Source organism: Aulonocara stuartgranti (assembly GCF_965226115.1).
Source record: "Aulonocara stuartgranti genome assembly, chromosome: 14".
Classification (NCBI taxonomy): Eukaryota; Metazoa; Chordata; class Actinopteri; order Cichliformes; family Cichlidae; genus Aulonocara; species Aulonocara stuartgranti.
The window spans coordinates 36,407,528-36,433,843 of NC_138950.1; the positions used below are offsets into that span (position 1 = coordinate 36,407,528).

The following is a 26,316-nucleotide window of genomic DNA, read 5'->3' on the forward strand; positions in this document are numbered from 1 at the left end:
TGTAGCGTTTTCAGTGGAAGAAATGTTTTGTCACTCATCCAGGTGACTTCTTCAGTCTCAGCTGACTGCAGCTTTCCCCAATCTTAAAAAAACATTACATAATGACTGAAACTAGCCCCACTGAAAGAACACTGGGCTCCGAGGTCAGTTCATTCATCATAATTATGCCCACTGATCAAAGACCACTGATCAATTGCCATGAGTACCATTCACAGAGAGTTGAGGAATGGCTGCAATCATAGCATTGTAAGATGGCAAAAAATTTACCCTTAGGCCCCCTCCTCGATTCAGAGATGGTCTTTCCCTTTTCACATAACTGGCCTCCTTGACTCCACGCCTAAACCAGCATTCCTCCTTGTCCAGAATGTGTACATCCTCATTATTGAAAGAGTGTCCACTGGCCTGTAGGTGTAAATAGACTGCAGAGTCCTGGCCTGACGAGATAGCTCTTCTGTGTTCTGTCTATGTTACTCTGTTTGTGACGGGGGAACCGATCCTTGGGGTGGACCAGTTTTTGGCGCAGCGTGTTTTGGGGTTTAAAAGCCACAGAGACGCGGTGTTTAGAAGTTTGAGTTTTGAAACAGTCCTTAGATCAGACCTTACCAAAGTGTGGGGCCATTGGCGCGGTATGAAAAGGGGGGGGAAAAAAACAAACGTTTGGACACTGCTAGCACGGGTGGCCACACAAACACAAAGCAGGAGCTGAAGCATAGCTGAATATGTTTCCAAACCGACTTCATTCTAAGCCAAAGACTAGAAAATATGGTGAAGCATATCTTCCCTTTGGTTTCACCTGCACAAGTGCCGAGGTAGGTCTCCCCTTCAGAATTGGTTTTCCCTTCGTCGGGAGCAGCACTGGGATGTTCAAATCACAGACAAACAGTATCCCACATTCTTGATTTTTAGTTCGCAAACACTTCTCATAATAACTAACTACTCCTGACATTTTTGGAGGTTTTAGCTCTTTATACAGTGAAGTTACAGTGGGATACAAATAATATCAGGCTGATCCTGCCACGATTTGTTCACCCTGTCCAAATCACGGACAAACAGTATCCTACAACTGTTTATGTTTTTGAACCCGTTTTGCACAGAGAGGCATTTTTTTTGAAAAATGTATTGATAGCAATGTTGAATATTATTACACAGGAAAAAAACAACTACACGTAAAATAATTACACCGTGATGCCTCTGCCTTTCTAAATGGAGGGACAGTGACTGCGTGTGTGTATGTAAGCGTGTAAAACTGCAGATATTCAGCTTAACAGTATTTTCTCTATCTGCCATTCTGCAATTCATCTCATGTAAACAATAACGTGGCGCACAGCGTGACGTGAAAAAAGGCACATAACTTTGACATTGCGTGACGAACTCTGTATTCCTCGTCCACACGTAAACGCAAAAAAGGAGTTTTTAAAAAATCTCAGTTTTTGGTGATTCGAAACGCCGTTTGCGTGGACGAAACAGCTGCGTTTTCAAAAATACAGTAGGTGTGGACGTAGCATAAAAGAGTTAGTAGTTTATTTTATTACTACCTGTAATTTATTGCAGTCTACTTGTATTAGCTTAATTGTTTACTAAATGTTTGAGGTGTGAAATAAACAAAATATGGGTGTGTGTGGTTGGAGGATGCGTTAGTGCGTGTGCGCGTGGGGTGGGGGGCGCGAACATTTTTCTTGTAAAACAAAGGGGGGCCTAGCAAAAAGCGTTTGGGAACTACTGCCTTAGATGATAAAAACAGTTCTGAACCAGTCATTTGGAGTGATGCTCTAGCAACACTGAACTGTCAAATATGACACTGAGGTTTCTGATGCTTGATTAAACAGAACAGTCTTAAGCAGCTGATATGCGGCCTAATTTCTGAAATCATATGGTCATGAGCAATAATCAAAGTTCTTTTTTTTTTTTTTTTTTTTTTTTAATTTAACTGGAAGAAGTTGTTTTAACCACTGCTTGATATCTGTCAGGCAATTACTTAAACTAGACAATTTTACAAAACTAAAGAGACTTTGAAAGAAAAGTATAACTGGATGTCATCAGCATAGAGATAATGGGAATTATTATTGTAATGCCTAATGATTTGGCCTGGGGGGTAAATATTGACCAAAAAGAGAATCAGACCCAAGACAGATCCCTGAGGTACCCCACAAGGCAAAACTGTCGTTTCAGACGTCACTTGATTCACAAAAACGGCAAAAGATCTCTCAGATATGACATAAACTATTTTAAAACAAAACCAGTAATCTCAAACAGTCCTTGAGCCTATTAATCATAATACTATGATCAATGGTATCAAAGGCAGAGGCTAGGTCCAACAGAACCAGAACTGTACTCTCCAGTGCAGCCATCACGATGTCACTAGACACTTAAAGTAAAGACGTTTCAGTGGAGTGCAATTTGCTAAAACCAGACTGAAAAATGTCCATAACATTATTTTTCTCCAAGAAATAGTTGTTTTGCTACTGTTTATTTCCCCAACATTTTTAACACAAAAAGCAGTTTGGATATTGGCCTGTAACTGTTTGGAGACTGATCCAAATGAGGTTTGTTTAATATTTGCTCAACAACAGCATGTTTAAAGAAGCTGGGAAGTAAGCCAGTATGAAGAGAAGTATTCATCATTTCCACTAAACAGGGGCCAATTGTCAAAGACACTAATGAAAAATGCAGCAGGTAGGACAACAAGAGGGCGTGAAGTTGGTTTCAAATGACCAAGCAGAGCCCTGATTTACTGTAATGTAACAGGAGCAAAGAAGGACCAAGTATCAAAGGAAAGCAAATTGTAAGCATGATACCGAGCACACTGTGGGGCAATATTAGACGCTATTTCGCGTGCTTTTCGTTTGCAATTAGCCTATCGTAAGGCATAAATATGAGCGAGTTTAAAAAAAAAAAAAAAAAGTTAAAATATATCATTGCACAGTGTACATACGTACATTAATTAACGTAAATGTAAGTTTTAGTTTTAATGTTTAGAATTAAATTTCATAATGTTATGTACACATACGTACGTATTAGGGGTGCAACGATACAGAAAATTCACGGTTCGGTTCAGTTCGATACTTTGGTGTCATGGTTCGATATTTTTTTCGATACAAAAAAAATGTTCATGCCTTTTTAATTTGTCATTTATTAAATTTTCACGGCACATTCCGCACCGCATCTCTGTGCGTTCATCATTTGTTTGAAGCCAGCTCACCTCCTGCAACTACTTTTCCGAGAATACGCGCTTCTTTTGTGGTTCGGACTCCTTCTGACATTTGTTTGGAGGTGGAGGAACACCAAAGTAATTGCTTAAAGGAGCTTCTTCGACATCTTTAAGAGGTCTAAACAAATGTCTGTCCTCCTCCTGAAAATCTTATGTACGCAAACACGCGTTGCAACTTCTTATCTTGTGCGCGTTTTTTATTTTGACAGCGAATGCGCACCTGCGGACCACTTATGTGCACCCCTGGTTATTTAGCTTGTCATATTGCAGCCACAGAAATTCTTTTGTCCATGAAACCATAAAGCTGCACTTTCTTTTTGCCTTATAGTCTGATTTGTCATAACTTTTCCGTTTTGTGGTAAGCTTTTCTTTGGCTGTCACTTCTTCACCCTGACCTGTCTTATTTGGCTCAGCAGAACTAAAATATATATCCTGCTGCTTTTACTCACGCACTCACATAACGCTCAGCGATTCTCTGCGCGATCAACCTCTCACATGTTTAAGCTGCGGGAGATTTCACTTGTCATGTTTGCATAGTAAGCTAACGATTAATAAGACGATGTCAGAGGAATTGGTGCGCAAATTATCATCACTCACCAATCAGTGCTGTCGCTCTCTATACGCAGTTCGCGCAATTGCAAAGTGAAAGCAAAAAACAAGCGCAAATTCAAACGCGATTTCAATATGTCACATATTGACAGTGGCTCACCGATGCCAATGACATAATTACCCAGCTAAATTTCCGAAAGAATGCAAAAGCATTGACATATATTTTTCCTTCCTACGATAGCCCGACGGGCAGGGCAGAGATAGATTTTGGTAGCCCAACTGGAAAAATCGCTAGCCCCGGGACGTCGGGCTAGCGATTTTGCGAGCCCTGTATCTGATTGAGGAATCACTCATCTTTGGAAAAGAGAGTTTATTACAGAGAAATGTCTCTTTTCAAAATAAAAGCTATACTATACGCTTTTTCTGGGCTATATTCTCAGCAGCATATTAAACATATCAGGTCCCCATGAGGGAGAATCATGTGCTAAAGCTGTCTAAATGACTCGGGTAAAGTTTGTAGCATGCGTGCTTGTTGTTTTTGTCTGCTTCCACTTGTCTTTGCACTAGGATGATGTCGGCGTAAATGTGCAGTCATATTCGTTGTGTTCCCACTAGTGCTGTCAGCGTAAATCTCGTTGAAATGACCTTAACGCCACAACACGGCAAATCTCCGTTAACGAGCTACCGCGGATCGCCCCGTGTATGGGGCTGGACGGCCAACACGTTAATGAGCTAACTGCGCTAACACAATAGCTCCCACCCATGTAATTGAGCATTGCGTGGCACATCCAACATACTGTTTTACTTTTGTCCATGACGCGCTTACCTTCAGGGTCATACGTCACATGAAAACCCAAATAGTTCCAAACGCCAGATCTGAATGAGGGTGGGGGAGGTTCAATTTGCCATGTTGCAAGGAGAGCTTAACTTCTGTCTCGCTAGCTTGCCCTGCACTCAGTGAATCTGCGTTCGACTACTCCGCCTAGGCTGCACTGTCGAGCGCAGATCCACTGAGCGCTCAACACAGACAGCATCGTCAGAAGCAAAGTTGATAAAATAAATTAAAACTTTTGTATTGTTCGATACGTACCGAATATGCGTACCGATCCGAAAGCACTGTATCGAACGGTTCAATATCGATACGAGTATCGTTGCACCCCGTGTGTGTGTGCGTGTGTGCGTGCGTGCGTGCGTGCGCGCATGCATGAAGAACTTCGTCTTCAGCCAGCATCGCCTCACTCAAAAGGCGATGGAAAAAGGTGCTTCAACTTAAAAAAAATTTGACTTACGAAAGACCCTCTGGAACGAATTAATTTCGTAAGTCGGGGTTCCACTGTATATGGCTCTTCAAGTACCACCCTTATCACCAACATTAAAGTACAGTAGTATAGGCCTACTTAACACCACATACAGTTTACACAGACAATTTTATTTCTTATATGAATGTTATTTATTTTAACTGTCATAAACAGGATGTGACAAGTGATAATAATAACTACTGTACTGCACTACAGGTGGGATATCCAATCTTTAAATGATGACCTGATGTAACCTGCTTCTGCGCCCAAGCTACTCTACACTGAATAAAACTGTGTTTTTAACATGTTTTAATGCTTTATATTTTGTTGTATCTAATCTGAACAAGCCCCCCAAAAAAAAGTCATTGATCATTGTCGGCCTCTCGGTTTTTATCATCATTATTCATTTTAAAGCTCAGTTTTTAAAACCTTACAATGTAACTACAGCCCAGCCCATGCAGCAGTATTGTTCTCCTCACTGAAGTTTGGTCCGTTTACAGCATGCTGCCATGCAATTACATTTGTCCCTAACCATCAGAAATCTTTATCGTGTGGGGGAAAAAGTTAGCGTTCATCCTCCAGCTTCACTGTTTATGTTTTTTATGTTAACCATAGCTGTGTAGCACATCATTATATACCAGTTAGCCCAACTTTAGTAACCCTACAAACGCCAATGCTCTCTCTCAGGCCTCGGTGATGGTACTGCTCTCGAGCTTATGGAGAGGATGCTGTCCTTGTTAGGAACTGATGACACTGGAAAAAACATTTTCTTTCACTCTATCCAAGGTCACCATGTCTATAATGGCTTCACCTCTTTGCTCTGCGCTGTGTGCAGACCGACTCCACATGAAACAATAACAACATCATCATCAGCTGTTGTGTTATCAGTCTTTTCTTTGAAATACTGGGGCTGCGTGGGCTTAATGTTGTCATGCTTTTTATTCACATGCCTGCTCCTAAATATTTTTTTTTATTGCAGGTATATTTTTAGTTGCAAATGTGGGTGAAACACTTGAATTTACTTGGTAACAACTGAGTGCTACTGAGCCATGTTATAAATGAAGCATGAAAGCAAAACATTTGTGTCGAGGACTTTTTATAATAGTTATTCTAATTCAATGAATTGTTTCAGCCCTAATCTCAGCCTTGCAAGATGTTGTCACAAAACATCAAAGGCTTTGTTTGTTTGTTTAACCTACTAGTTAAAGTGAGCTTAAAAATAAATGTGGTTTAATTAGTTTAATTGTGGTTTAAAAATGAAAACTGACCAAAACTAGTGTGAGGACTTCATAAGCTCAGCTCTGAGGTTCTCTGACGCTGCTGTCAAAAGTTATAAATGGCCTGTAACACTACCAGTAACTATGGAAGGCCAGGGCTGCCATAATGAATTAATTAAATACGCCATTAAATAATTCATTAAATGTAGCAATAATTATTTACAATCGGAAATAATTAATTACATAAATATTTACGACGCATGTAATTAATTATTGACATATTTAATTAATTATTGACACATTTAATTAAATTATTAACACATTTAAATAATTATTGACAGGTTTAATTAATTAATAATTTATTTATTTAATTCATTTTGGCACTTTTGTCCCCTTCATCTCTCTCCTTGAAATAATTTTATCTGTCAGCCTCACCCATCAAACGAAGTGGGCGGGGTTAACGCTGCCCAAGCAGCTTCTCTAACATTTGATTGGTTGCAAAGTAAGTCAAGACAGGTCAATCCTAGATAATCGATTGCTTGTGTGGACTTGGGGCAGCCAGGTATCCTAGAATGCATTTTAAATCACAGGCAGCAATGGTGGTGGTGTAAAGTTTTAAAATACCCCATTTTTCTGTCACCAACTACACTTTTAATAGTGTTTTAGCCGCTAATGTCGCGGCGTAATCTTCACATGTCTGGTCAGGTTGTCGACATAGAACATGTTTGCAAAAGTGCTCAGATGTTTTCAGCTCTGCTAACAGTCAGCTGACAGAGTGCACCGAGCTCACAGCCCCGGTGTACCAGCTTAACTGTTTTTGTTTTGTTTTTTTTAGTTTGTTTGTTAGTTGTTGATTGATATAGAGAGGGAGAGAGAGAGAGATAAAATTATTTATTTATTTATTTATTTTTTTCTCCTTCCCCGGTCATGTTATGTTTAACTGTCAAAGGCTTGTTACAAACTATGAAACACATGGTGCAGACTTCTGGATGTTAGAAGAAAACTAATACTGCTCATGAATGAGACTAAAGGCAGGAAGGTGTCCTTTAAATTTGTTAATAGGACCTCCCTATTTATATCATAGTTTATGATATAGCACGTGTATTTCAGTTATAGCCTACTTATTTCAGTGTAGTGGTGAACAGTTACACAGCTCACGTGGGCGTTATCTGTAATACTCCTTAACTATAATTTATCCAAGTTAACTTCAGTTGACCATTCAAACAGTTCTTTTGCAATGAAAAACATAAACACCCATGCTGCCGGTAGGTTTCAGCTGTGCCAGCTGTTTACATTACAGCTGCTTATGCAGTAACCATGGTAACAACGGACTCTGAGCGGCTGGATCGACACAGGCCAGACAACAATTTTACATATATGATCTTAAAACAGGACACAGCCATTATCTGTCCTGGCCTCATATCAAATGTGAACGCAGACTGAGTCTATGTTTGACGTTTGCTTTATATCTAATCTTCCTCTCAAACATTTAAACGGCAGCGAGTCTGCAGCTGAGGGAATACAAACTCAAATTGTCGGAACAGGTTTGCTCGTTTCTTGCGTGTATTCATTTGGTGATTTATTAAATGTATAAATGTTATTCTAATCTGCTGCTGAGTCTCTTATGCTGATGAAAATGCAGAAAACACAGATCACAAACACCTGTTCAACTAATCACTTTTATTCCACTTTGATCTGTGACAAACTGACGGTTCATCTCTGTTAGTGTTGCGTTAGACTGCTATATTTTCTTGTTCTTTATGCTGTAGATTTTCACGTCTCTGGAATAGTTGGCATTAATAGGGATGATTTTCTGTTAAATCATATTAATATGACCCGTGACATATTCGTAGATGACAGTTAGATTAGTCAGCCGGGAAACTGGGCTAACTCGGAGAGCTGAAGATATCATGGATATGCTGACCTCGCTCCGTGGTGTACAGGGCCGTTTACCCTCATGATTAATATTCACAATAAAAATATTAGCCGAACATCATGAAGTCTGTATGCGTTTCATAGTGTTGAACAACCTTTGTATAGTTAAAGCCAGCAGTTACTACATGACAGAAACGCCAACGTTATCTCTTTTATGCATTTATACGCAGGTCATGCTGATTACTGAACAAAAACCCAAAGATCAGCTGTTAATTGAATTTATTTCCTCTCTCTCCTCCTTAAACATGTTTTTAATGTTATTTATAATTCAGAATTGGCGACTGAAACACGTAGGACACATAAGAACATCAGGAAATAAAAACCCGATGAATATAACCTCAGTAAAAGAAGTCAGTGTCAGCGGGGGTTATTATAGCTGTGTACCGGGGTCTGCGCTTTGTCGGTGGTAATAACAGCTCGATTGCTTGCGAGGCAAGCGGGTCTGTCCCACGCTTTGCCGTGAGACTGGGCAGACATCTCCGAAATCATCGAAGCACTTTTGCAAAGAGGCTCTATCTTGACAAACCAACCAGACATATGAAGATTAAACCACTACATTCTCGGCTAAAAAAAAAAAATATTAAAACGGTATTTGGTGACACACAAACAGGGTTTTTCAAAGTTCAGTTCTGTTAGTTTCCACATGCCGGTTGTTGTGTGGTAAAAACAATGGCCACCAGGCCAAAGCAATGGTTTTGACTCGATCAGTGTTAACCCCGCCCCCTGAGTTTGATGGGTGAGGTTGACAGATAAAATTATTTCATGGTGAGACCTGAAGGAGTCAACTGTGCCAAAATGAATTAATTAAATACACCATTAAATAATTAATTAAATGTGGCAATAATTAATTAAAATGTGAAATAAATAATTAATTAAATGTGTAATTAAGTAATTAATTAATTAATTACATGTGTCGTAAATATTTATGTAATTATTGACACATTTAATTAAATATTGCCACATTTAATAATTTCTTTCACATTTTAATTAATTATTGCCACATTTAATTAAATATTTAATGGTGTATTTAATTAATTCATTATGGCAGTCCTGGTGTTCCATAAGTATCTACCTATTTATGCAGTGTAGGATTTCTCAATCCTAAAATACATAATATTTCATTGTGAGTTTTTTACTGATTTTAATTAAATGATAAAACTTCTCAATAAAATTAGGTGATTCGTCCCAGATAGATATTAAGTTTGTGTTACCTTCTTCATAGAAAACCATGCATCTATATTTCTGGCCTCCTGACAAGCAAAATAATGTTTGGAATTGTTTTTGTGATCGGTTTTGTGTTATTTGGGTTTTATGTAAAGGGAAATCTAATAGTATAAGGGATTCTTGGGTTAAAACTTAGCCTGGATTTTTCAGTTACTGTAACTACCACATTACCCAGCCTTAAATTGGTATGTATATATCTCACCTTTCAGACCTGATCATCTAAGCTGTCATGTCAAGCACGTCCATTCCTCAGAGAGGCCATTTAAATGCCAAGTAACGGTAAGAGTTGTGACTGGGTCTCTTGCTTTCATGTTTATTTTAAGTTTACATTGTGTGTCTTCATCACAGGCCAATAAAGGGCAGTTTTGTTTAGAGATTAGCTGCCACTCAGAAACTGTTAATTTCCATTTGTATCATGTCTTATGGTTACTTTGTATATTATAATATCTGAGTTCTCTGTGCTTCAAATATGCATTTTCTGAAATGTAGTGGCTGGTAGTCCATGGTTTTTGGCAAAACACATTTGTGATCAGTCATGCTGCTCATGAAAGTAACATGAACAATCTTGAGGTTGATCACAGAAAATGGCAACCAATGCAGCACAAGCTGCACTAGTTATCTAGAGTGTCCTTTTTGCAAAGTGTTTTGTTAATGAAGTGAAACTACAATACAAGTTGAAAAAGAAAAATTGATTTCCTGATTTCTCATTTTTCTCAGGCTTGTACGTCTGCTTTTGCTACCAAAGACCGCCTGCGATCTCACATGATCAGACATGAAGGCAAAGTGACCTGCAACATCTGTGGCAAAATGCTAAGTGCTGCCTACATCACAAGTCACCTCAAGACCCATGGGCAAGCTAGCTTCAACAGCCCATGTAACAATAAAGGTAGGTGCATATCTCCTTCCCTTATTTGCTCACTTTTGCATTTGCAATAATATTGCTGCGGTAATGATTACAGATATGGAGCATTTAGACGGACAACGTGGCTCCAATTCCTCTCAAAATGAAGTCAAAATTACCTGCCATATTGCACTTTTGGAGCCCAAGTATGAACAGTAGTGACTTGAAGTGGAGTTGCTGCATCACACTCCCACCCACACACCCGCTGGACGAAACCGCGAACAAACCCGCCTACACTTTTTATATAGCCCAGCTGCTCCAATTTTGAGGATATCTGCTGATGGGTTTACCACGACTGATGGTTCGTTAAATGAAGGTGAATACAACCATGTTGCTATAATTTAAAAAGACACAGCTTAACATCTTATAGTTCTACAACATCTGGCATCACTCTGTAGCCCCTATTGTTAATGTGTTAGCTAGATTAGCCTTTAGTGTATGCACTGTGTTAGAGGCTTGTTGCTAGCTAATTAGTGATGCTACACGCCTATGTTACTTTCATAGACTTGGTTTGAATGATACAGCACTACTTAGATTTTTAAATATTGTCCTTTGAGATTTTAACGTAAGCCTGAGGATGATATAAAAATGAAGATTTAAGCAGTTTTAGATCCATAGCACTCACAGAGCACTCTGCAGTCTGGTATCATGGAAACTTTAAAATAAAATATTAGATTTTAAAAACACAGCAGTGGAAGGTTAATAGAAGTGTAATTTGTTCTTTTCATTTAATACCAGGATCCAGAGTTCACCTTATTACTCACAGACACATTTCACCAGGGGAAAATGAGTGAAGGATACCATCAGGACCAAGCTAGGTGTTGTGGAGCCAGAGGTTTCCAGAAACTTTCTCCCTTTCTTTCATCACTGCTGTCCTATGCCAGATTTTCGGTTGTCCCACTGAGAGAGACATTATTTCAGAAACATCAGGAGGAATGAAGCAGGACTCATTATCTTCACTAGCAGCTCCCTCAGAGGGATATCTTCTTCAGATCTCCATCGTAGACCCATCACAGAACATCTTTAAACCCAGCACTTCATAAACAATGTGATGGCGACCTTTGCCTTGTGTAATGTTAGCAGTAGTGCACATCATCCTCAGATAAAGCACAGAGGACCTGGACTTTGACATAACAATGTTGTATTCAGTCCAGTAGAAACATATTAAAATTTAAAATACACATTATTGTCTCTTGTTACTCTTGTATGAATGGCTCTTAATTAATTTATGATAAATAACACACTATTAGCAAAACACAGTGTGAAAGTTTTTAGTTCAATATACAAGTAAAGACCTTTGACGTTCCAAATCATGTCCTTTTCATGCAGCTGACTACAGTCAGTGTTAAAAGCAGAGGCTGTGCAGATCTGAGATCAGCAGGTTTCTGCTGAGTTACTGCTTATGCTCCTGTATAGTGAGACCAGTCACCTGGATGTTAGACTTTTATCAATAAAACGGCTGCAGCCTTCACTGACAGCATCTCATGTGGTACTTTTTAGTCTTAGTACTGTTTTCATCAGTTAATTTTGGAGTTACTACAAAGAGTGAATATATAGGATCATTTGTCTGTTGCCACTTGGGGGTGCTGAGGTCGGAATCTCAGGGCAGCATCTGTAATCACAGAGAAAAGAATCATTGCAAACAATGAAATGTTTATTTCATTTCAAACCCATCCAACCCACCCTCTGTTTGGATAGTTAAATTTGTGATTGACATGACATTGGCCAATCAGATGAAAGGAAGAAAAACAGGGTCAAAATTCGTATTTGTAACTTGAAACTTGAGTGCAGAGTTTCACAAGTATTTTTGGGCTAAGTCCACACACAAATCTTTTTTACACGCACACAAATTCTTTTTACACATACAAATCCTAATTTACAAGTACAAAACTGATTTACAAGTACTAAATATTTATGACCACAATTTGAGCCCATAGAGTTTGAAATCCTTTTTGTAACCATGTCTCTTACAGGTGCCATTTGTGGTCCTTATACACACACAGTACGGTAATATTACGTTGAAGCAGAGTACGTATTACTCCGCGAGGCTCCTCGGTAGCCGTAATGCTCCGACAATCCATCAAGCAGTGCAGCTTCGTAGCTTACCAAAGTTGTACCAAAAAATTTTTTGAAAGGTTTCTGAGCGCTGTGTACCACAAAATCCGTTCGCGGTTAGTAAGCACAACCAGAATTCATACATATGGCACACTGTCGGTCTTTGAGAAAATGAAAGGATTTTAGGCGTCAACGCGTTAGCGCAGCTCGTTGATGCCGTCCAGCCCCACGCGCAGGGTCATCTACGGTAACTCATTATCAGAGATTTGCCCCGTTAATGCAGCTATGGCGTTAATGTCACGCTGACAGCACTAAAACGGTAATCTCCAAATCTTTTCTTTTTACCGACCAGCTCCTCTTTGATAGCTGCTGTGTCCATCTTGTCGTTGCCTGCAGGTGAAGCGATGGGGGAGGGGGAGTTGTGTTCAGTGAAGGAGAGAGCCGAGGCAGAGTAACGTTGCGTAGAGACAAAAGTGGGCGAAAGAGAGGCAAACTTGCGGTTCCACAAGTATAATTATAACATAACATAGACTATATCATACAAACGATATTGTCACATCTCAAATCTTGTATAAAAATATATCGATATATTTAAAAACTTGATATATCGCCCAGTCCTAATATCACAGTATAATTTGAAGCAAGTGCGGTAATGATATATATCACGATATATTCTTTTCTTCTGTAGAACGTATTTTACACACTATAAGGCACACTTAAAATCCTTTAATTTTTTCAAAAATCGACAATGTGCACAGAAATCTGTCTTTAGTACGACTTTGGTAAGCTATGAAGCCGCACCGCTTGATGGATTGTCGGAGCATTACAGCTGCCGTAGTCAGGAGCCTTGCGGAGTAATCTGGGTCCAAAACTCTGTCAGCTTCAGGTCCCAAAGTCAAACGAACACTACGGCATTACTGAGAGTTAACAACTGTCTAAATTCTTTCATCTTTAATAAAATGATCAGCGTTGCTGCTTTACCAGGTGTAACAATTAAGTTTAACATCCAGGCATCCATGAAGACAGAATTTATTAAATTCAACGCAGTTAAAGTTAGCAGGAAGTTAGCTCGCTAGTTTCCACATGATATAGCATGTTCTGACTGAGAGATTTCTGAAAAAATTAAACGTACTGCTCTGCTATCATTTCCAACATGAAGTGGAATGAAGACAGAAAACTAAACCGCAGTGACGTTTGTAGGGTTACTGAAGTTTGACTAGCAGTGATGTCCTACGTGATCGCTAGCAAAACAGCTATGTTAGCATAACATTAGCAAAGTGAAGCTGAAGGATGAACGCAAACTTCTTTCTACTCGATAAAAGTTAACGTGAGGGTTTCTGGTGGTTAGGGACAAATGCAATTGCATGGCAGGATGCTATAAACGGACCAAAATTCAGTCAGGAGAACAACTGAGATAATCCATCCACAATACAAGGTTAGTCATTAATATACTGCAACAACATGGGAACAGAGCAGCTGCGAGAGAATTCAGCATTAATGAATCAATGGTATGGAAGTGGAGGAAGCACCGTTTTTGGCTTTCCCCATATTCCAAAAGTGCTTTGACTCTTTGCTATTACTGTCACCCGGCATAATTTGCAGATGATGATGTTGTTTGCAGCCGCTGCAATGCTTTCGACCAAAACAGGCGCAACTTGATGACACCATCAACATGCGCTATCGCGATAGAGCGGTATAGTCAAAATCTCTACCGTTGGCCCAATTTATATAATTTCTACCGTATACCGTTTATACCGCCCACCCTTAGTAGCCTGTGACAAAAACACATAATTTGTTCCCAGTTCTCCAGTTGAATCTTTGAAAAAATGCCAAACATAGCAGTTTGACAGCTAGAAGATACTATTTTTTTCTTTTCTTTTCTTTTTTTTAATGAATACACTTTACATACTTAAAAATGCATCATTATAAGATTATTACCTAACACGAGACCTGAAAGATGCATCTGGCTCTTCAGCTGATCATTCCATCTATCCATCTATTATTCACTGAAGCTTCATCAGAAATGGTCTAATTTGAAGGGTAACTTTTCTTTAACTATTCTTAAGAAAGGGGAAACGGGAAAGGTGGAGGTATGCTAAATTACACAAGAACTGGACTAATAATTAGTGACATCAGGTCTTATGAAGTGATACACAATTTCAGATTTTTGGTTTAATTTGTCATCAGTATGTAGAGTGGAGGTCAGGAGTGATAGTCTAATGCAATCTTTACCACAAGGTGGAGGCACTGTTATGGTTTGCAGCTCCATTTCAGCCATTGGTATTGGGGATCTTATCAAAATGAAGAGAATTATAAATGTTGAAAAGTACTGAGAGATTTCGATCCACCGTGCATTACCATCTAAAAACGTATTTGATTGGAAATGGCTTCTCTCATTCTTCAACAATGATGCCAGAATAGACTGCCAGTCCTTTTGGCATCATTGCTTAAGCATACTTCAATTGAAAAACAGACACAGTTATGGATTGACCTCCCCAGAGCCTGGACCTCAACTTTAATTTGACTGTGGTATCATCTTGACAGAGAAAAGAACAAAAGGCAGCCAACGGCCAACAATATTCCTGAAGACTACTTAAAGAAATTTAAAGAAAGCTTGCCTAAGAGAGTTCAGGCTGTGTTAAACTGTAAAGGTAGCAATATTGACTTGTATATTGACTTTCAAGCCTGTTAAAATTGTAAAAACTCAATTTTCCCCTTATATACTGTATTTCCATTTATTTTCTTGCATTTAAAAAATGACTACACCCATTTCCAGTTTTCCTGGAAAGTCATAAAGAAATGAAAGCTGGCTCAAGACATTTGTACTGTACTGTATACTTGAAATAGTCTTTAATGATTTTTTTTGTTTTCTTGTGAGATAATGGACTCCACAGAACTGTACAATATCATGTTTTAATTATATTTTCTTACTGTGGTTGTGCAGGTTTAAGTGCTGGTGGAATTTGAGATCACCTTTTTTTTTTGTTTGTTTGTTTGTTTACATGTTTCTTATAAGTAATCCCTAACTACTAAACTGCACACATCACATGAAAGGGCAAATGTTAGAAGTTGGACAGTTTAGGTGATGTCTACAAAGCGTGTGGATTATAAAGGAAAGCTTTCAGAGGAAAACCTGGTCTTATTAGGGGAAATAGCATATCTCTAACCTTAGATGGTAGGTTTCATTTCTAGATATTTATAGTATTTATTAAAGCTTCCAAAATGTGACCACCCAGATTTCCAAAATCCTATCCCAAAGACTGTCTGCTCGTAGACCAACGAAGTGTCTCAAAGAAACCTGCTTCCAGGAGAAAAAAATGTTGGTGTAAATGTATCAACACCAATTGAGAAATGTTACATAATGGGAAAGTTTTTAGGATAAAAATTTGACCTTGTATTTTCACATTTTTACTTTTAAGATGTTTTCACTTGTGTTTTAAATTTACAGTTACCTAAAAGTAAAAAGAAAAAAAAAATTTTTTTGTGGTAAACATGTTGCAAAACCTGCTGAACGAGCAGTTTATTACAAAGCAGAGGACCAAGATGTCTCATTCTCAGCTGTCCTGTGTCCACCACATGGATTTGTAACCACAAAGCACCTGTGATTCATGAGCAAATCACTGCAGACACAAAATCCCTCATTCTTTCAACCAGCAAAAATGAAGTTGAAAGAGAATTTTGTATATCTGCAACTGCTAACGAGTTATCCAGCATAAATGCAGTGACCAGTATGCTTCTGTGACATTAGTATTTGCTCAGATATTTGGCAAGCGTTCAGTCCACATGCCAGCAGTGTCTTCTCACTTAGTTTCTACCAGCATTGTCAGTTAAAGAGGACTGTTAGTTAGTTCAATTTTATTTATATAGGGCCAAATCAGCCTCAAGCGCTTTATATTGTAAGGTAAAGACGCTTAATGGACCCAGCAATTAAATTACCTCTTTGAGTGAACATTTGTCAACAGTGGGAAGGAAAGGGCAGAAACCAGTTGGGTGTGATGGGAGGAAAACAACATAAAGACACACTGTGGAAGAGAGACAGATATTATTGATAACTACTGATTTAATGCAGAATGCTGAGTGAAAAAGGTGAGTGAAGAAGAAATGGTACTGGTCTCCAGCACCATTGGCTTATTGCAGCATAACTAAGGGAGGATTTAGGGTCTCCTGATCTAGACCTAATTATATGCTTTAGCAAAAAGGAAAGTTTTAAGCCAAATCTTAAAAGTAGAGACTGTGTCTGTCTCCCAAATCCAAATTAAACTGGTTCCACAGAAGAGGAGCCTGAAAGGTGAAGGCTCTGACTTCCATTGTACTTTAAAATACTTACTGATCCATTTAGAAAATCTTTCTTTACTTCTACTTTCTATGGACAGAATAAAGGTGTACAAGCATGCACCATGTGTGTATTGTAGTAACAAAATTCAGTGTAGGTTTGAAGTAACTGGGTCAAATGAGAGACAAGCCATGATTTAAATGTCAACCTACACATTTTTCAATATTTTTGTTCTGTAACTGTAAATTTAAAACACAAGTGTGGGGAAAAAAATACAAGTAAATATGAATGTTTTGTACACGTTTCCAAATTTTATTCTAGAAGCACTGACATTCTTGCAACATATTTAACTTGATACCATGAGTCATACTGTCAGAATCCTCGAAGCACAGGCCAAGATGGAGGAATGTTACCCTCTTTAGCCCTAGCTAATCAATCACCCAAAGACCCAGACATTTATAATTTATTTGAAAATCATATATTTGGCCTTGCTTACCCTAATAGAAAAAAAAACGCACACACAAAGTTTAATTTGAGAGACTAACATTTTGGTTTTATTTTATACTAGAAAGGCTAAAACCCTGGTCGAGGTGTTGTACCCCATTCCCACCTACACACAACTTGACTAATTGATCAAGTTGATTCCAAGAATAATGGCAGTGCTCCCCTTGTTTATGTAACCCAATATGTGTCTGTATTTCTGAATAGGCATAAGTGACTGGCAGTGGAACCACTCAGGGCCACGAAAAGGTAATCCCGTAGCAGAAATAGCAGAAATCCCTAATTATTTAAGCATAACCTCTGCAAAACATTAGTGGCCAGTTTTAATTCATGTTGTACCATGTCACCTAAGTACAAAGAGATTTTTTTTTTTCTTGAAGCACTGGTACAGTTGAGGCTATTCTCATGTGTAGATAATAGATATTTTGCTAATGTAAGGTTAAATTTCATGAAGCAGGATCAGTAGATCAATTAAATTAACCACAAAAAGGACCATAGCACTCGGGGTAGATGTGCACTCCTTTACATTTCATCACAGGCCATCTGCTATTACCGAGCTGTCATTTCTGTCTGGACTTCGAAATTTAGATTTTCTTTTTGAGAACGGATCACAAATGACCCAGCAATGTGCCAATTATCTGTGGGCAAGAGTGAAACTAGTCAGTGATCCTAAGCTTACCTAGGCCTGCTAATTACTGGTCTAAGACCTACACTGCAGTGTGTGTCCAACCTTAGGAATATGCAGAACTTAAGATGTCCTTAATATGTTTCTGTTTAAATTTTTTAATTATAACATTAACAATAATTAACTGGTTAGTCTATTGATCCTGCTTTTTGAATTTACCCCTCAGGTGAGTTGACGGTAGGAGAGATTTTAAATAACTCCTTCCAAGTCCTAATTGACAACTCTCATAAAGGTAGGTTTCTTCAAATATATTACCACAGTTGACACTATGTGATAATGATGTATTGATATTTTCAGTCACCCACAGCCGAGGAGCTGAGAGGGCTGTTGTCTCCTTGTTTTGAAAGGGTAATATGTATCTATAAGGCTGACCAGCCCTAAATGTGTTTTTTGTTTGTTTGTTTTTTTCTTTTCTAATACAGATGCCAACAACTTACACAACAGCTCTGCGGCTACGACACCTGTCACCAACTCTGCAGCCAACACCTCTGCTGTGAACCGCAGTGTCAATTCCAGCAATGCTGTTACCATCACAGCTCAGATTAATACTGCCACCAGCACCGTTAACATTACATCGCCAGTTAACCTGCAGCACCCTGTCACCATCACTGGCCCTGTGAACCTGACCTCTGTTGGAATCCCTACAACAGCACACATGAATATTGCCCACCCGGTAGCTATCACCACTCCTATGCCCATGAATATAACTGGGCCACTCAATATTGCTATGAGGCCCATGGAGTCTATGCCTTTTCTTTCCCAGGTTCTGCCATCCTCCCCTCCTTGGTAGATCTTTTGTTCCTCATGTAACAGTTAGTGATGTTTTAACTGCCTAATAACGGACAAAGCCATTAGATATTAGTAAAATCTCCCTCTAAATGAGTTGATAGTGTACTGGGCATAAAAAGGTGAACTAATGTGTCACGTAGATGGTAACCAATGATTGTTACTTACAGAGGTCAGCATTATTACAACATTATGTGGTAATTATGAATTTTATTTTTAGTTAATACAGAAAATACATATTTTTGTAACTTAGCAATGGTCAGAAATTAATTAATCAGAGTACTAGCATGTACATAAATTGTTCTTTTATAGAATATATATGCATTTTGTTTTATGCATTTTACCTTAGGACATTAGTAGAAATGTTTTAATAGGGGAAGACTTTGTTGATTGTGAGTTGTTTGTTTTGTTTTTTTGTTTGTTTGGGTTTTTTTGCCTAATTCAGTGAACCTGAAAAACCACAGTCCTACATCATATTGATGCAAAATCTGTAAATCCAATAATATGTCCAATAATATTGATAAATAGTTGTCAAACCTATTAGTTGGATCCCTGAAGGCAGAGCCAGTCTTACATGTCCATGTTTTAAAGAGCTGTCATTGCTTGCTTTCAACGTCACGAATGAGCTCTCATGCTCAGGTAATTCCAATTTGTTACATCGTCATCATTTAACCAGATAACATGTGATTTCATAGTTTGGGAGAAGTGGAAATAGGTTTAAGCCAAAGAATTTTATAAATGTAATTTTGCCCATGAATGATATTTTCAAAAAGAAGTGGGGGAATCTTTTAACCAGTATGGAGATTTTTTTTTTTTCATCTGAAAACCAGAGAGAATAAATTGTTGCCTTTAAAGAGACTAACACAGTAGATGCTAACGTGTCCTGGTCATCACACGATTACGCTCAAATGTTTCCAGGACCCAGTATATTGCTCAAATATGAATTCTACTTTTTGTACCATTTTAATGTTTGATAATGCTAATATTGATGTATTAGTCAATTGTATTACTCACAGTTGATCATGTGAACAGTTTTAATTACACCTATAGACTCAAACCAAAAAGTAGGTTCTTTCACTTAAACATGGTTTTAAATTATTGGGCAGTTATTACACTTCCAGCTGTTCCATGTTAAACTACTTTGTATTTGCATTTTACCCTTTTACAAATATGTATAATTTTACTGTAATGGTTGACATTGAGCAAACTCAGTGCAGGAGTCTTTACCGTAAACGCAATATACTGTAGGGAGGCAAACCATTTAAGATCGTTATTGTCAAGTTATTTGACAAGACACTGTTGATCTTATCAGAGTGAGAAGTAAAAATTATATTGTGCAACTGGACATCTTAAAATATGGATAATGTGTGATGCTATACTGATATTTAGGAAATGTCTTAATATTTGTGTTGCTTCTTCTTTTCTTTTTTTTTGTCCTTTTTAGCTGATTTTTATTTTAGTGGACTTCTCAGTATTTTATATTTGATATGTTTTAAAGTTAAAACAAGATATGTTTATTTGGAGTATGTTTTGATAAATTTTGCGCCCCTCCCCAGTAGAATTTCTACAGTTAAAGTTGCTGGAAGCACAATCATTCCTTACTGCTGGAGACAAGTTTATGTGGAACTAAGTTTGGAGGGGTTGTATTATTTTGTATTTGAACGTGACAGGTGAAAGTATTGCTTCCTGAAAAATGTCACTTAGGCTTTGCCTGTTAAAATCCTGGTATTATCAAAAGTCAAACATTAAATTTAGCTTTTTTTAAGACTTTTTAAACGTGAAAGCCAAAAGAGAAGACATTAAATTTAAGTGGCGCAGTCCCAAAGTTTCTGTGGTGTGTTCAGTTGGTTAGATTTTTAATTTAGCAGATAGTGGATCCCATCACTGTCCATCATTTGTGTCAACATGTCAGACATTTTACACTGACCTTTTTTCTTTTTCTTTCCTTTCAAACCAATAATGTAAAACACTATTTTATTGCCTTTACCCATGGTAGATAAAGCCTTTCTATTAACTACATGTTATTGGTGCAAAAACTTCATCAACACTGATGTGGCCGTCCAGCCTGGAGAGAAAGGAGAATAAGGAGTCTTATACATAAGCCTGGTGTCACTTTATTTTTATTATGAGAAAAATCCCACTAAAAAGGAAAACATGTTTTACTTGCTGCAGTTTTTATACAGCTGCAAATGTCCAAAAACATTTGGACGCACTCACAATTTTTTAAATTTTGCCCTTTGTACACCATCTCACTGGATTTTAAGACAAATAATTAGGATGTGATTAAAATGCAGACTTTCAATTTTAATTTAAGAGGTTTTACATACATTCTGTATTAACTATTATGAATTACAGCAGCTTTTTTTACAGGCCCCAATTAGACAGCTGACAAACAGTTTCATGGCAAAGTGACACCTCTTCTTTGATTATTTTTAGCTGGTAAATTATCTGGACATCATTACAAATGTTGAATTTGCATGTGGTAGTTATTAACCTCAATATGAGTGGGAGTCAAACCATTGGTTACACTCAAGAAAAAGAAGACCAGGTTAGAAAACATTTTGGTTTTGTCTTGGACAAATAAAACCAATGTTATCATTTACCAGAATAGTAGGAAGAGATCCGAAGCATACTACATAATTTGTCAAACAAAGCCTTGGCACGGGCATGTACGGCTTCCACAAATGTTTATTGATGACGTGGCTTCTGATAGGATTAGTAGGATGAATTCTGAAGTGTACAACTATACTTTCTGTTTCTATTAATGGCAAATAGATAAGGTTGCAAGGTAGACTGCAAAACCAGCCCAAGAGAAAAAGAAGTGAGATATGTTCATTGGCCAAACCAGTCACCTGTTGTCAATTCATATTTTCAGTTAGTAAAGACAAAACTGGAGACCTAGGCAGATGTCCACATCTTGGTGATGTCCATGGGTTGAAGACTTCCAGCAGTCATTGACTGCAAACGATAATCATTTTTATTACCGTTGCTAAACATTAGTAAACAGATAAAGCAATACTTTTGCTAAACTATTGACTTAAGGCAGAAAATGTCCATCTTAATCACATCTTGGTTATTTTTTTTAATTTAATTATATTGGTTTTTAATTTTTTGGTTTCAAAATTAAAATTGCCAGTGTGGTGCTTTAAGCGCAACATAATAAAAATGTTATTCAAATGCTTGTGGATTTAACTATACCTTATCCCTCCAATACGGAATACTGAGTGTTGTCTGTCATCTAAGATTACCAAAATAGGAAAATGGTCATAGTACAAAGTTATCTACATGTTGTCCACTCCAAATGGTGCTACTAATTAGAGCTTGAACATGAAGCCATTAATTACTTCTAGAATAATCCCCAGTGCAATAGTATAGTAGGACATTAGGTCTTGCTTGTATTTCCATTAGCCGTGGCACAGTGTTAGTAATATCAAACTATAGCAGCACAGATCAAACCTGTCAGCAGAGAAATGTTCTCGATGTTTGTAATTTGTTTAGGAAAGTTATCGGTTGCTAGAAAGAGAGAAATAAACTACAGCCTTATTCTGTGTAAAAGAGTTTTCTCTGTAGGTTTCATATGCTTCCTTATTTTATTTATTTTATTGTTGTTGTTATTGTTTTCTTGTCACTCTAGCAACCTAGATAATTGGGATAATTAATAAAGAACATTTGCCTAGGTGTAAACAAAAGATCAAGATGCTAAAGGATGGGTGTTGTGTTACTGATGTTATTACTTAGTGGTTTTGACAATTTGCAACCATGTGCATGCAGCATCCACTAAGTTGCCCTTAGAAGTTACAGGCTCATGACTCTAAATGTTTACATACCTTTTCCTGCTGTTTCAGCCATTTAATTTTCATTTGTGCCCCCTTCAGTTGAGACTTGTGAGCTTGCACATATTCTGCTGCTCTCTTGGGCAGGAATAGGTTTACAGAGCACATTACATCTGGAGATGTCTGCTTGATTGTTTGAAAGGGTGAACATGTTTCCTGGCTGTGAGTGTCTTGAGCAACATGAATATACAGTTTTTTGATACTTGGATTTTGTAGTTTTTTACCCTTTTACAGTGTAGGAACTCCGTAGCACCTGCAGTAAATGGTAAGATATAGGGACTACAGGACAATGGTACATAGAGGGGCATTCCAGTTTGGTGTAACTGGACAATGACTGTCAGTCCCACTTCACCTGGCTCATCTGTATGTTGTCAACTCAGTTGTTTAGCTCATTAATTTCATTTTATGTATGCTAACAGTCCACAAGGGAAGGTGCTTTTAATTTTAAATGGCATTATTTGTTGAAAATATATTTCCTGGTTCTTTTGTTTGTTTGTTTGTTTGTTTGTTTTTATGTTGCCTGTGGATGATGAGTTGATTAGAAGGTAATTAGAAGGGTGAAGACTTTTTATAAAAACACTAAAAAAAAAAACATACAGGATGAAAGCTTAGTATGTGGTGTCATTTGTCCTTCTTTAGTGGCTGGTTAACAAGTGTGCCTAAAATACTTTACAAGACTTTTCTCACACATTGATACTTCCTCTTCTAGTTAAGCTGTGCAAGAGAATAGCCTTGTGAAGGAATCCTTCATTAGTTCAAATGGCCTAGGGTCCTGCATGGCCAGTTTTTGGCTTTGTTCTTTAAAGCTAACAATAATGAACTTAATGTTTTCTACTTAAGGACTAATCTTGAAACGCAAAGTGATTGATCTTTAAAAGCGCATGCTCCTGTTAACGTATCATTGACATTTCTCTGTGTGGTTTCACTTTGTAATCCAGCCTAATATGAAAAACAATTTGTTTGGCCAAATAATTATTTGAGTTTTGTTTTGTTTTTTGGTGAAGTTTGTAATTTGGCAGATGTGAAGGCAAATGAATGTATATCTTTGTATAAACCATTTAGTTCAGAAGACATGCTAGTTATGACACACAAGGAAAAAAAACTTTTATAAATCCTTTTTGTATTAGAACATTAACAGTGGTAATTTTTGTATATATGAAGATTAGGCTTTCTGATTAGCAGAAAGGTAAAACATTCCTACATTTTTTTAAATGTATGTCCATTGAGAATAATTATGTAAACATATTTCCAATGTTTTATGTGCCTTTTATTTTAATTTGTTTAAATAAAAGAAAAGAATCAAACTTGTTTGTGGACCGTCTGATACAGAGGAATTTCAGTGCTCATTCAAGATAAATTTCTGGAGTGATGCAGATCATCTAGATGCGAGAAGTTGTAGTGACTAATAATTTTTGTTGCTTTTACTAGATTTAGTTGAGATTTCTGAAAGGTTATCTTTGTCGCCCACAACACAAATAAATAGCAGAAAATGAGTAGATGGAGTCGCTGATCTTTTGCAGTGGAGTGGCTGCTTTGAACTCCCGCTAATCCTAACCCACCAGACAGGTGTCTGCACTCATCATAATTTTGTCAACATGAAACTGTTCAGTAAATCTTGGCATCGTTATTATTCTTCACACAAACCTTTCTGTGATGTGAGGATTGCCAGCCTAACTACAGCTCACACTTTATGTTATCTGCACTCAGACTGGATGTTAGTCCGCGCATGCTACACTGTCACTTTGACAGTCCAGCCGGATGAACCTGTGACACAGCTGCATTCTGAGCATATTTCAGATCAACACTTCCTGTTTCATGTTTAACACATCAGACTCTGCAGCTGTCAATGTCAACATCCAGAGCCTTCAGGAACTCATGGCAAACCTTATTCACCCCAGGGCCTCTGCCACCAAGAAGTTGTTCAATTGCCTCATTGGCCTCACCCCCCTGTGATGGACGAGTCATCCCCCTCTGCTTCCTCTATAGAAGATAAGGAGGTCCTCCAAGTATTCCTTTCAACACCTGACAATATTCTCAGTTAAGGTCAGCAGCGCCCCACTGTACACAGATCAGGCTTTCCTCTCCTGAGTTGCCTGACGGCTTGCCTCATACTCTTTGAGGAATGAGGCTACGCATTATTATAATGGTGATTTTTCTTTTACAAACAACTCATGAGAATTTCAAGCTGTTTTTAACACCGACACTGGTCTCTCAATCTCCCGTTGGGTAGTTGTGAGTTTCTCCATGATGTTATTTACCTTCAGTTCCGTGGTCTTTTCAGTCTTTTGCTCACAGAGCAGATTCTGAGACCTCATGACCGCAGCCAACTGATCCGCGATGTAATCCAGCTTCCGCCCAGAGGTGTTGTTCCAAGTGGATTCTTCCCTGATGTAATTCAATATACGCTCAGAGGTGTTATTCTGAGCCTTGACTGCAGCCGTTAGCTCCTCCAAGCTCTTAACCATGCTGCATTCAGTGAGCCCATTCTGAGAAGCCGCACCTCGTCCCATCATTTCAATCCCAGCGGGCAGCCTTGGGGGGGGGGGGGGTTTGAACAGCCGGTTCCGCTTTCTTAATTCTCCGATAAGCCAGGGCCAAGCCAGCTCCGATCAGCAAGAACCCTGTTATCATGGTTCCGAATAGGTAGATATCTTCAGCGTCCTCGATCGACAGTCCCGCCAGGCACACGATCCTCCATGTCTGTCACCCGTCCATCGTGTATCCGGCAGGGAAAGTCCCTCCAGGGCACTCGGGCTCTCCCGAGCCCAAACTTCTCATTGACAAAAGGGTGTCAATAGCATTCAGAGACCAGTTGATCAAATCGTATTCACTATAGCTACTGTACATTATCTCTTACACTTTAAAGTATTATTAGAATAAATTATTATTATTATTATTATCATGATTAATATTATTCTTATTCTTATTATTAGCTGTATAAAGTGATACATTAAGACTGCAGCTTTGACATTTCTGATGTGTACCTGGAGTAGGTGCTGATCCAAACTTTACTGTGTCGTGCTCCTGGCTGCCTCTAGATGGTGCATCTGTGAAGGAACTGCTGGCGATTGAGAAGGAGGGCTTTTCATCGGTGCTCACACACTCCTCCTGGGGCTCTGTCTGGCTCCTGTGGTTCTGTTGGCCACTGTGGGGCCATATCGTGGGGGCAGTGGGGCAGTTCTGTTGGGCACATGCATTTACAGTGCTCTCGGGTTCCTTCTTAACCGTTTCTATCCATTGGCTCTGGGAGGCTGAACCAATTCCAGAGGCCCATTAGGTTTCCTACAGTTCTGACATGGTGTCACGGTGCATTTGCAAAGAACTAGCCCTGATGAGTCCGCGTCCAGAGTTGGGACCAGGAAGCAGAGTTGCAGTCTTACACGCCTCTCTGCAGCTTCTCTCCTCCTGCTACCCCCCCAAAAACCCATCTCCATAGAGACTGTGTCAGCTTCCAAAAAGACAAAAAACAAACTAAAAACCAGCAACAAACAACTTAAACATAAACAATTACAAAGAAAGAACAATACAGTATCCACATCTGAACCAAAGAGTAAAACAGTGAAATGTGGATTATTAAATATTAGGTCTCTCTCCTCCAAGTCTCTGTTAGTACATGACTTAATAATTGATCAACAAATCGATTTACTCTGCCTTACAGAAACCTGGTTGCAGCAGGATGATTATGTTAGTCAGAATGAGTCGGGGGTGTTGATTCATTTAAACTACCAGAAATCTTGAAGCACAGGCCGAGGGGGCGGTGTGGCAGCAAATTTTCACACCAGCCTATTAATTAATGAAAGACCAAGACAGACTTTTAATTCATTTGAAAGCCTGATGCTTAACATTGTCCA

At 38.4% G+C, this 26,316-nt stretch overlaps 1 protein-coding gene across 3 annotated transcripts in view; it reads left to right on the forward strand.

Annotated features, from left to right (window-relative positions):
• LOC309687272 (vascular endothelial zinc finger 1-like) overlaps positions 1–20,651 on the forward strand; it is a 32,124-nt gene extending 11,473 nt beyond the window's left edge. Inside the window, exons 3-7 of one of the 3 annotated variants that reach the window (XM_082502126.1) lie at positions 9,641–9,710; positions 10,149–10,317; positions 17,369–17,410; positions 18,013–18,078; positions 18,269–20,651. In XM_082502126.1, coding sequence (XP_082358252.1) covers positions 9,641–9,710; positions 10,149–10,317; positions 17,369–17,410; positions 18,013–18,078; positions 18,269–18,636 — 715 coding nt within the window. In that variant the 3' untranslated portion in view covers positions 18,637–20,651. The remainder of the gene's footprint in view (positions 1–9,640; positions 9,711–10,148; positions 10,318–17,368; positions 17,411–18,012; positions 18,079–18,268) is intronic. The other 2 variants (XM_082502127.1, XM_082502128.1) reach the window with 2 other exon arrangements.
• Positions 20,652–26,316: the final 5,665 nt, after the last annotated feature.